We start from the raw sequence: 12942 nt of genomic DNA, 5'->3' as shown, positions 1-12942 counted from the left end.
ATTCTTAATCTGTAAGGGTATTCTGGCTATAACCATCACTTCCAACAAATGTGCAGTTACAGAGTCAGCCTTTTCAGAACCCAAAGGAAAGCCCATTGAAATCCTGAATATTATCAATGGTAGAACATACAAATTTTAGTTTCCTACATTCTGCAAAGTGAAACACATCAATCTTCCACCTTTCATTTCTTTTGGTATCCTTAAGGGTACTTTCAGCAAGTAATGAAACTTGATTATACAAAAAACAAGTAGAACTTTTTTTTTTTACAATTTTTTTTGACTTGTGGGCAAAAATAGAAATTTTTCTCTTTAAATCTTTTCTCTTAATATGATGTTCATTATGAAATTCTGAAGCTTCTAGCACGTTTGGTCAATTTCTTTATTTCCTTGTGCCAATAGACCAGGCAGTTCCATATGAGATCAAATATGGGCGATATATAACAGATAATTTCTGTTTCAAACTGTCTGATGCAGCTGCATAAGTAATGATGTTAATTCTGAATAATCAGAAATAAGTTCAGCTAATCTTATATGTAACACAACCTTCTCTGTGTGAGCCAATAATTATATTGCTATGTTCCAAAAACTCTAATAAAACCATAAGAATTACATATAGCTGATTTTTTTAACTGAAGCATATAGGCTTTGAATTACTTTTCTTATATTTCCTAACTTCTAACCTGCAATCCATGACTTATTTGCATTGGTATAAAATACAGGAGCTTCAGAAATAGGTCCCCCTTTTACTGTATGGGAGAGAATCTAGTTCTTTTTATGAAATGGAGTAGTTTGTTTTGGGAATATTTATTGTTGATTTATCCCAAATAATTGCTACAAGCTCTTTGCCATTCTTGATTAATTACTCATCATGAGGTAATTTCACAGTGTAAGGTACTATGATTTCTGCTGGGTCTTTTCCTGAAAGTTGACAAAGTCTTATTCTTCCTTTTACAGTTAGATGAGTTTTTAGTTTTCACTCTGTTTATGTGCTAAGAAGATCCACTCTAAAATATTGCCTTCTCTCTGAATAATGAGTCCAGGAGGGGAATGAATGAGCAGAAGCCAAGACAACTAGAATGCAGTCACATCTGGGATCCAGGCAGTCCACATTTCAGCTGTTTCAGCTGTTAATTATCTACAGCTATTTAATTTTGAATCACCTTGTAAAGTTTAAGCAATTTACTCAGTTCTGAGCAACTAGTCCAACAGTAGGCGACTGTAGCCAGTCAATTCTCCCAATAGTTGTTGAGAGCCATTAAGAGTCTGTAACTTTCCTCTGTTGTGGTGAACATTTAACCAGGGATTTCTACTCTACCTTTGATAAGTGAGATTCCTAATAAAATATACACAACTTTTCTATTTATAATAAGCCTTAGACAGCACTAGAGCTGGACGGATATCAACCCTGTAAACTATTTTGTCTATTTTACTGTTGATAACCCTGAGATATGACTTGCCATGTTCTGCCTGGGCTGCTCTTACTCTGCCTGGCCAGCCCTCAGGGCCAGTTCTCATGATCCATCACCCCATGATGTCTTCCTCTCTCTCTCCACCTTCTTTCCCTTCTCATGGTCTCTGCCTCTGACCTGAAGCCTGAGAACCAAGCCCTGCCTACCTCTCTTCTGCCCAGGTACAGGTTGAAAGCATCTTTATTGACAAATCAGGGATAACACGGGAGCAAGGTTATAATAGCATCATTTGGTGTTGGGAGCCATTTTCCTGCTTCTCTAGCAGAATAAAGTTTCTTCTCTAGTTTGCCTGCTAGGCAGGGTCAAAGCAGGTCAGGGTTTGCTGGCCTGGCAGGATACTCTGTGGGTAAGCAGATTTCCTGGCCTGTTGACACATGGAACAATAAGAGGAGATACACTTGAGGCTCAAGGCAAGGTGCTGAACATTCTATTGACCTTGGTGGAAGGAACAGGGAGGACTCTGCATAGGAACAGATATCCTATGTATGTCAGCCATTGTTTCTGCTAGCTTGTGATTTTGCTTCCCACAGCATTGAGGGGTATAAGAACTCTGTACTGATTAAATTCAGAGCAACAGTATTCACTGAGAGTTCTCCCAAATCTATCTCTTGTCTCTGTGTCTTCTTCCTGCCTTCTTTTTTAATCATCCTCACCCTTCCCTCTGGGACTGTTGGTGCCAGCAATTTGGTGTACATAAGGATTTCCTTGTCTCTCATGCCCCCAAACCCTGGGGGCAGGGTTTAGCATTACAATCCATGGCAACAGACCAAGCTCAGCAGAATTCTTCTGATGTGTACATCTTGTGGTTAAATCTTTTGTTGACTTGTGGCACATGCCTTTAATCCTAGCACTTGGGAGGCAGAGACAGGCGGATTTCTGAGTTCGAGGCCAGCCTGGTCTACAGAGTGAGTTCCAGAACAGCCAGGGCTACACAGAGAAACCCTGTCTCAAAAAAACCAAAAAAAAAAAAAAAAAAAGGAAAAATCTTTTGTTGACTTAATACAAATCCTAGAGAGTTGATAATCTAATCTCTGTATTTTTTTCCAAGATCATTACCCCAAATAGGTAAAATCTTTTTTGCTTTATTAAATATTCTCTTTAATGTATTTGCCTCAGAATTGACCAACAAGATATCATCCATATAATGGTAAATTATGGATTGAGGAAATTGTAATTTCTAGCAGCTATTTAACAAACTGTTAACATATAGTTGGACTATTTCACGTTTCTTGAGGAAGAACTTTCCATTTATATTGTTTCACAGGTTGAACATTGTTATAAGTACTTTAAAATCAAATTTTTCTCTATCTTGCTCTTGCAAGGGAATAATAAAGAAGCGATCTTTTAAATTGATTATTATTATAGGCTACTCTTTTGGTAATAGAGAAGGTAAGGAGATTCCAGTCTATTATGGACCTATTTGCAGCCCTTAAGTTAGTCATCATCTTCTAATTTCTAGATTTCTTTTTATTGACAAATACAGGAGAATTCCAAGGACATATATACTGTTCTATATGTTGTGGTTCCAACTGCTCAAGTTTCTGTAACTTTTCTTCATTCAAGGGCCATTGCTCTTTCTATACAGGTTTGTCAGTTAACCATTTTAAAGATGGAGGAGGTGTTGGTTTCCTGATACCTCCAGAATTTCTTGTTCTATCAAGTAGAGCTGCTCTGCCTTGATTGATGGACTACTTGTGCTTAAGTCCACAGCGGTGTTGCCTTCTGTAGCATGCATTAGATCTCCAATACTTAGTTTAGTTTTCTCTAGTTACTCTGTGGATCACTGACAGAAAATACCTGACTCATGTTGTTTGTTTCTGGGGTTCTAGTGAATGCCCTTAGGGAGTGTCCCATATTTAAAGAATTATCTCATAGGGAATTTCTTATTGGTAAGGAATTACCCTGCATATCTCTTACTGATCTGCATTCATCAGTTCAGTGCTTACCCTTACCACACCTTCTACAAATCCAGGAAGGCTGAGGTCTTCTAGAGGAGTGTCTCTAGGAATGGCTTATCTATAATCCCTTTTCAAATGACCTTGTCTCACACAGTTAAAAAAATAGACATATTTTTTGATATGTAGGATTACTGACCATTGCTTGTCCAATTACATAGAGGTAATACCAGCAGTAGTTCTAACCCTTTTATCCATGGGTGCTGATCAAGTTCTAAAGGTCTAAAACCTTTCTTACACTCTGCATTTGCAATTTCAAAAGCTAAAGTTTCAATTAATACCTGTCTTGAATCTGGATCTGATAGTTTCCTGTTCATAGATTACATTAACCTATGTAAGAAGTCAATAAAAGCCTCGCCAGGGCTTTTCATAATCTTTGTGAATGGATTGGACTTTTATTTGTTCCTCTACCTTCTCCCAGGCTCTAAAAGCTACTAAGTACGTTGTATAATAATTGAGTCACCAAATTGCATCTGCAGTCTTAAATCAGCAAATTGACTGATTTATCGTCTTTGACGATATTAACACCTTTAGAGCTATTATGATTTACCATAATTGCAGCTTCTTCTCACCACCAAGTCAGTCATTATAATTGAGAGTTGAGCTCCCAGTACAGCTGCTGCTGAATTGGGTGATAATCCTGTTTTGGATAGCCCAGGTATTTAACATCTGTCTCACATAGTGTGAGTGCATTCCATAAGTTACTATTGATTCCCCAAAACGTATAAGATCTTGTATTATAATAGGATTCCAGACTAGAATGTTTTGTGAATTTTCACCATTTTCTGGCATTTGTTCCCAGGTAGTTAGGAAAGCCAGTGGGGATGGTCGCCTTTCCTTAATTTCATTAAGAGGTGGCTCTGTAGGTTCCATGAGCTGTCTATCTTAATCCTTGATTTCATTAGGTATCAGAGGTTCACAAGTAGGTACTTCCTGTTCTCTTATGTTTTTGTCTCTTGTCTCAAGTTTTTTTTAATTATCATAACTAATTTTTCTTGATGTACAGCTGTTTTTGTTGTTGTACAATTATTTTTCAAACTTTTTTGAGATTTGTTTCTTGCACAGTTATTTTTTCATCCTTTTTTCAAGATGAGATGCATAAAGATTGCAAATAAAAATAGGGAAAAGTTTACTCTGATGGCCACAGTTGCAATAAGTACTGCAATAGCTTTTTCAAGTATTAGTTGGATCCCGTCAATTCCTACCCTTGGTCTCATGGGAATGGAGTTTTCCATTTGTTAATGCAGGAAGAGTCTGTCCATATAATTAAAATTTTCTTTTGGGGCAGCTTACTGTGATTTGCTATCTCAGAGGCTCCTATATCATTCCTTGTTCTGGTCTCTAGGCTCCCATGGCTCCAGCGTCTCTGGAGTCTCTCTAGGTGGTTAGATGATCTTGAAGAATGGATACTTCCTCTGGAAATGAACCCAGGTGAATTTTTCCTCTACGTCTCTCTGTCAGATGTCTCCTGTCCTCTGAAGCTTTCTGTCAGATGTGGCATGTCCTCTACAACATTTGTCAAATGTCCTCTGCTTTCTGCAGTGTTGGTTGGCTTGCTTCTTCTCCAACCATGTTGGGTTTTTCTTGCAACTGTGTTGGACACTAAATGTAAATGTCACTTTTATTTTCTTAGATGAAGTGATGAGATGGTAGCCATAACCAAGCTGTGAGAATACATGGCTTGGGCTGAGCACAAAGCATTTCTTTCTCTGTTCTATCTATCCCTATCCCTGGGCCTAGAAGCTTCTAGCCTCTAAATCATCTAATCTTCTGCAAGCCCAGACCTTGAAGGCTTCAACTTCCAGCTTCCATCTACTGACCTAGGCCTAGAATGTTTTCAGTCTCTGAGGCTTACTGCTGAATAAGCTCACCCTTTCTAGTTCTTTCTTAACTCTGCCTGACTGGTTCAACTCAACTGTTCTGGCTCAAATTCCTCTCTAAGCTGACTGACTCAAATTGGCTTCTCTGGGCTTCTGACTGAACTGCTCTACTTGGAAAAACTGCCTCTGAAATCCACAAACTGAACTTCACTGACTGCAGGAACTGAATGGAACTGCATGAAGTCAACTGAACTCAACTTCTTTTCTTCCAGCACTGGTCTTAAGTGGCCTCTCTTTCCTATCAGTTCTTATGAGAGTTGAGTGAATCCTATCTCTGATTCATCCTGTCAAATCTGTCTCTGACTCATCACTTTGTCTGCCCCTCAATTAGACATGAATTTTTGGAATTAAAATGTGTACAAAAGATATGTCTGTATTCCAGCCAGAGGGATTAAATGTATATACTAAGGATGATCTATATTCTGTCCAAAGGTATTAAAAGTATGTATAAAGATATGTCTGTATTCCAGCCCAATAACATAGACCAGAATAGCCACATTGCTGGATGAAAATTTCTCTACACAAAGGATTTACAGCTCAGTAAAACTATTGATGACTTTCTCCCTCACATGCCTTCATAGCACCTTCTAGCATGATAGAAGCTAGCTAGTAGCAAGGAAGTTTATATCTCAGTTCCAACTTGACTTCTCTATGACCTGTAACCAAAGTATAAGGTTTCCTCAGCACTAGGATCTTACCATCTAGTTATGGTGGAAAACCAAGATCAATGGCAAATTCCTGTATCATTGAGGTTGGGATCTTTGGGGCCTCCCAGACCAACAACTCAGTAGAGCGGTTTCCTAAACCTGGCTCAGGGATCTTCGCTTAACAGTCCATGACTCCTGAGAAGAGTATGACCATGGACGGTTCCCCCAAAGAATAGATACAATCTTAATGTAAAATTACAATAAAACATCCATCAGCTGGTGATATGCTCGTTTTAAACAGATAAAAATAAATGCATGTATAACTTTTTAGAACTGTTATGTCCTGTGTTTCCTAAAACTACTTTCTTCCTCCTGTCTTTACTATCTAGAATTTTCTATTTCTGCAAGTTCTACTCATTTAACTAGAAGTTTTCACATGTTCATAAGCTTCTTAATGCTTGAACTGACATATGCTTCTCTAGGTTCCCATATGATGATTTTAAAAACTCAACAGTGGACATTTCATAGAAAAGGGTTTTTTTTTAAATATACTACAGAAAATAAAGCCTGAAACAGCAAGGAACAAATACCTCACAGACGCATTCAAAGGCATTACAAAGGCTGATCAAAATGGAGAAGAGCATAGCAGGGTTAACACTTACATCATAAGTCAAAGATCTAAAAACGTTAGATTCTACAATTTTCCCAGCAGTCATTCATACACAATTCAGTTGAATGGCAAGACAATCTGCCATTGCTGCTTCAGATGTGTTATAGGTTCTCTCTCAGCCTGGTTCTAGGCTAGAGTCTTCCTAGCACCACACTTTATCTCGGTTTTAGAAAAAGGAAATTCTCATTTCAAACAGCCTTGCCCAGAGCCACCTGATTCAGATGTCAAAACTGAACAGAAAGGAGGCTTGTCAAGAAGACTCAGTAGTCGGCGTGGTCCGGGCCATAAATGTGGAGAATCCCAGTAGCACCAGGACTGGTGGGTGGAGCACAGAATACAGTGAGAGAACCTTAACCAGAAATAAAGTAGTAGCGTCTTCCAAAGAGAAGAGATGTCACTAGCTGCCAAAGAAGGTAAAATAGAAGCAAAATCATACCGCCTGGCTTTTTGGAGTACTGTGTCTCCAGGGGCTGCTGCTGGCACTGAGCCTTCTGTTCTTGGTTTTCTGTTGATAAATACGCAAATGTCGTTTTTGTGAGATGCACTCAACCTTTCAAATGTTTCTTTGTGCAGTGGTGTGCCTGTTTCTAGATGTCTAGTCGTGTCTCTTTAATTTTTCATGCACAGGATCTTTATCCCATATCTCACTGGTTTTCAGTTTACCTGTTTTCACCATTGTTGGTAAAGATTGGTTCCTTCAGCCTTAGTGGGATACACATTCCCTCTATTACGGAAGCTTCCAGTCTCAGAGGCTCTCTCAGTCTCATCATCACGGGACAAGGGCTGTAGTTCAGTGACACAGTGCCTGCCTAGTGCAAACCTGGTGCGAGTGTTGTAATCAGTTTTTAATCTCAGTCAGAGAGTTCTACCCTGCCTTAAATCATTCAGTTCACAGATAAAAGACACAAAACTTTTATATTTTATAATATAAAATATATTTTATAATAAGCCTTGAAAGCACTAGAGAAGGGCAGCTATCTACCCTCTATGGCGCTATATCTACTTCTCAACCAAGATATGACCCCAAGATAAGACTGGTCGTATTTCACCTTGGCCACTCTTACTCTGGCTAGTCAGCCCACGTGGCCAGTTCTCAGGATGGCTTACCCCATGGCGACTTCTCCACTCTCCACCCTCCACTTTCTCTCCTCTTATCCTTCGTGGTCTTCTGCCCCAATCCCAGGAACCAAAACTCCATCTATCTTTCTTTTGCCCAGAGATAGCCTGTCAGCATCTTCATTCAACCAATGGTTGAATAAATACATAGGAGCAAGGTCACACAGCATCACTTGGTGTCGCTGTGGGCAGCCAGGCCCTGGGGACCAGTATCTAACATGACAATACACAGCAAAAGACTCAAACCCTAAATAGAAGAAACTTATAATTTGTGTGTTAAAGCTTTATATTTTTATTATAAATTTAAAATTTTTTAAATAATACAGACACACACACACACATATATATACACATACATACATACATACATACATACATACATACATACATACATATATGGAGGCTGATGTGTGCACATATGGATGCAGACAGCCTTGGAGTCTAGACAAGAACTTTAGCATCTCTGGAGCTGGAGATACAGACGGTTGTAAGCTGCATGTTGGTGCTTGAGATAACACTTGGGACCTGTATAAAAGCAGCAAGTATTCTTAAGCCCTGAGCCATCTCTCCAGACCCCAATTTTATATGATTAAAAAGATACATTATGTTTCCTATTCAATGGAGAAAAAACTAGTGTAAATATTATAAACCGAACTCTCACAATACTGCCATCCAGAAATGATAACTGCCTATAACTTTGTTAATGTTCGCCCTCTAGTCTCAAATTACTGCTACAAAGTTAAAAATACTTTGTATATGTAGTTGTATACTCGAGTTTTTTTCACTTACCGTTATACTATGGCTGTCACCCATGAAGTCTGAGGGAAGCAGTCCAGATCCTCTGCCTTCCTCTCAATTCCCCTCGGGAACTCTTTCACTCAGTGTAACAGGTCACCTGACCGACACCCATAGTTTAAGTTATAGCATTCCATAGCCTCTCAGCAAAAAGACTGAGATAAAGTTATACATTGCAAAATAAAAGGCAGAGTGAGAAAATGACAGTGGAGCCTTTGATTCCTGCCACTGTGAGCATTTAATCTTAGAAGAAGAAGACTTGCCTGATTCTTTTTGTTGTTGTTGTTGTTGTTGTTTGAAACTGAATTTTGTTTGTTTTCATTTCAGAAAAGTCAAAGAAGAGGAACTGAGACTGGAAGAAGAAAAACAGAGGGTGATGGAACTTGCGGCTAAGAAATCAAAAGGCAAGCACAGATTAACAACACTTGTACACCTCACTTATCCTTGCCACGTTACTGCTGCTTCTGAGTGGGTTATAAAGACATCCCCCAGTTTGCCCAGGGTGCAGGTGTATGCCTGTGTCCTGGAGGCACCTTTTCATCCCCAAAATGTTTTAATTTCCATATTAAATTAGACGCTCACTGAGGTAATGGATCTGCAGGACAAAGATTCCTAATCAGAAAAGGGGTGCTCCTAACACAAGACCCACCCGTGTACCCTCTAAGAAGGCTACAGTACAGATGTACCTCTGTCATGCTTTACACATGGCTACAGCAATTGCTTCTACAGGAAGGATCCTGCAAGATCTGACACACCAAACCCTTGCAATACTCTTTGTCTTCATACTTAAAACTTCCACCCTTTTTATGAAAGAACTTTCTCTTTAAGATTGAGGTTCTCAAACTGGGGTCTATGAATTAGACTTGAAGTCTGTGGATTCAACTCTATTTTCACTAACCTTTAACTAAGCCTTAGTGTCTCCTTTGCCTATGAACACAGACAACAAACCACAGCAATGTTAGCTGTCCCTTGACTTGCCATCAATACAAGTGCAGACATGTTTCTACTGCGTCCTAGTTATATCTGTGTTTACTGCTGTTCCTCTTATAGAAATTAAGAGGACAGATGCCAGGGGGTTTTTTGTTTGTTTGATTGGTTGGTTGGTTGGTTGGTTTTAGCATATTTTCTATAGCCCCAAATAGTTCTGTGTTTTAACAACTGTTTTTCAGTATAATTGGTTTCTGGTTCCCAGAAATGAGTGTTGAGATAATGGAGCCCTGGTCAATGGCTTCACCAAATCAGGAGACAGTAAGCCAGAGTCACTCACCTGAGCAATTGTTAAATGCTTCATTCAGGAAAACTGCCAGGGTAACGAGTGGTGGTCTGGAGAGTTTTATGACTCATCAATGTAACTAACATAACACGTAACCAGTAGCCAAATTACAAATAGTTCAAGGCTCCTAAAATGTCTTTTGACTCATTCCCAAACTTTGTGGGGCACAGATGTCTCAAAAGGGTCTTAGAAAAGGAGGGTATAAACTCTCTATAGTTTTATAACATTATATTTATATAATGTTACAAATATTTTATAATGTACCTATTATAGATGACTGTAACATAAATGAGTATACATAAATTAGGTGCGTATGAACTTTTCTTGTTGTTTTGGGTTTTTTTGTTTTGTTTTGTTTTTTGAGACAGGGTTTCTCTGTGTAGTCCTGGCTGTCCTGGAACTCACTCTGTAGACCAGGCTGGCCTCGAACTCAGAGATCTGCCTCCCAAGCGCTGGGATTAAAGGCACAAGCCACAACCACCCTGCTGCATATGATCATTTTTAATAAGTGATGTATTATTGAAAAACCATTCATGTTCCTTCATAGATCATGTCACTTCCTCACAAGCTGTAGCAAGAGTCTGTGAAAGCGGCCTCATGTTTGTGTGTGTTTCCATAAAATCATCAGCCTGACAAACATAACACAAACACGCCCGCTGTCCTGTGTCAAACCTTGGTTTTAGATCAACTCCAGATGCCAGGGCCTCACCGTCAGAACTCTGGGAAGAAAGGCCGTGGGGAAGGAAATGTAAGGAGAACTCAGAAACAATTGTGTCCATTTCATAAATATATGAGGGAGACTGGGAAATGGGGTCGCTCACACCCCATCTCCCTCGGAAGAACTTCCATGTAAAGTTTGCAATTAGACTTCCCAAGTGTACAATTAGTACATAAGTTGATATGTATATCATTACTACAATGAGCTATAACTGACCTAGTGTTATGCCTATGCCAACTGTGGTGGGGAGTTAGTCTGGTACTGCCCAATAGAAGTATGAAAGCTACACCAGTAACTTTTAATTGGTCTATGTCTTGCCTCTTGCTGTTAGAGCATTTAGGACTGCTATAAACATTTCATCTCTTAAGGGACTCCCTCCTCTGGTTCTCCAAGGGCACTCTGATAAATGACTGTCCTTCTCTACCACTGTATATTAATAGATACAATACAGTAGTCATTCATCTATGTTCACCCTTAAACCACATGCTGGGGGAGCACCAGTATTCTGTTTATTATGCAACAACCACTTGTTGGCTTTCACCGAATAATAACCTATTTCTTGTAATTCTTTGTAGATGCTGAGGATCCCAATAATGAAGCTGATGAGGATGGTGATGCTGAGGATTCTGAAATCCATGAGTCTGAGGCACGTGAAATACAAGAGTTCACCAGAACGTCATCGTTGCCCGGGGGGTCTGAGGCATCTGAGGCCCCAGAGGGGGAGCCTGAAGCTGAAGCAGGTAAGACTTGACTGATGACTCTGCGTGTACGTGTGTGTGTAAGCATGTGTGCACATGTGTGTGCACATGCGTGTGCGTGTATGTGTCCATGCATGTGTGTTTGATGTAAGCTGTCTAGGAATGCAAAGGGGAGACCTTAGAGAGTATGCAGTCCTGGGACAGGCACATGGTCTATAGGACATTTTATCCAAAATGCAAGACTCTATGTCACGTGATCCCATTTTTACATGCAAACACAGGAGCATCTAAACTCATAGAGTCACCAGACTTCCCAAAGTAAGCAGTTCTTATTTGCAGGCTCAGCTTTTATTTCACTTCCTTATAAAAGTGTCTTAGCTGGGTGTGGTGGCGCAAACCTCTAATCCCAGAACTGGAGAGGCAGAGGCAGGCAGATTATTGTAGGTTCCAGACTGGCCTGGTCTCCATACTGAGTTTCAGGACAACCAGGACTACCTAGAATGACCTTCCCCCCACCCCCACCCCCAAAAAAGGAAAGGAAAGGAAGAGAAGGGAAAAAGGAGAAAAGGGAAAAAAGGGAAAAGGAAAAGGGGAAAACGGAAAAGGGAAGAAGGGAAGGGAAAAAGAAAGAAAGAAAGGAAGGAAGAAAGAGAAAGAAGGGAAAGAAAAAATAAGTTTTAATGAGCACAGAGTAAGTGTACATATTTGGGGGTATAGTATGATAATTTAGAATATTATATAATGTATAATAATCAAATCTTTAATCTTTTAAATACCTGTCATCTTTAACATGAGTGGTTAGCTAACATGAAAGCTGCGTGAGACAAGAAGAGTATGTCGAAGTTCCCTGGAGATGTATTATGTGCCTTTAAATACCCACACTTGCTTTCATTTATTATGTGTCTGTGTGTGCACACATGTGCATGTGCATACTCTGTCTGGCTCAGCCCGTATGGTCTGTGAACAAAAGTCCGGGGAACAACCAAACCATCTGCTGGCTAAAGATTGCTCCAGATAATTTAGCTCTGGCCGTTCAATTTTTTTGCAATCGCTGTAGTTCTCATTCATGAGTCTTGCAGAAGGTTCAGCTCTTTCCAGAACTTCTGATGCCCACTCTGCTCCTTTACAGACATCTACCCAGCGAAATGTGTTCTGCCGCTCAGCTTTGTACCTCACTCACACACACACACACACACTCACACACACGCACACATGCACACACACGCATACAAGTGTGCACATGCGCGTGCGCACACACACACATGCACGTATATTCTTTCCCTCCAGCTGTTGTTCATATGGCTGGCTGCTTTGGGCAGGTGTGATGTCTTTCTGCCCATGCCCTCATCAGCGTGACAGTGTCTTAGTTTAGTCACTGTTCCATTGCTCTGGGGAGACAACATGACCGAGGCAACACTTACATAGTTTAACCTCAAGTATGTACCATAAACATCAAATTGCTAATTTTGGTTTAGAGTGAAAATTCAGTTTCAGTTAGGAATTAACAGTACAAGACATAGGTTAACTTTAGAATAGGGATGGGAGGGAATAGGTTTTCAAGAATTTTTCTCTTATTTTTTGGATGATTTCTTTTCAATAATTTATTTTTTTATCCACTTTACATCCTGATCACAGCCCCCCTCCTTCTTTCCCCCAGCTCCTACTCTTACATCTTTGGGGTGCATGCCCAGGAGTGGTGTAGCTGGGTCTTGGGGTGCATG

General features: G+C 39.9%; 1 protein-coding gene across 1 annotated transcript in view; it reads left to right on the top strand.

Moving 5' to 3' along the window:
• Ak9 (adenylate kinase 9) overlaps positions 1-12942 on the top strand; it is a 118184-nt gene that overhangs the window by 47492 nt on the left and 57750 nt on the right. The window contains exons 18-19 of the mRNA XM_028769052.1: positions 8860-8936; positions 11099-11263. Coding sequence (XP_028624885.1) covers positions 8860-8936; positions 11099-11263 — 242 coding nt within the window. The remainder of the gene's footprint in view (positions 1-8859; positions 8937-11098; positions 11264-12942) is intronic.

This window comes from Grammomys surdaster, unplaced genomic scaffold (genome assembly GCF_004785775.1).
Source record: "Grammomys surdaster isolate TR1022 unplaced genomic scaffold, NIH_TR_1.0 190, whole genome shotgun sequence".
Lineage (NCBI taxonomy): Eukaryota > Metazoa > Chordata > Mammalia > Rodentia > Muridae > Grammomys > Grammomys surdaster.
The sequence above is the reverse complement of the archived record's forward strand: the minus strand, read 5'-3'. Positions and strand labels throughout refer to the sequence as shown.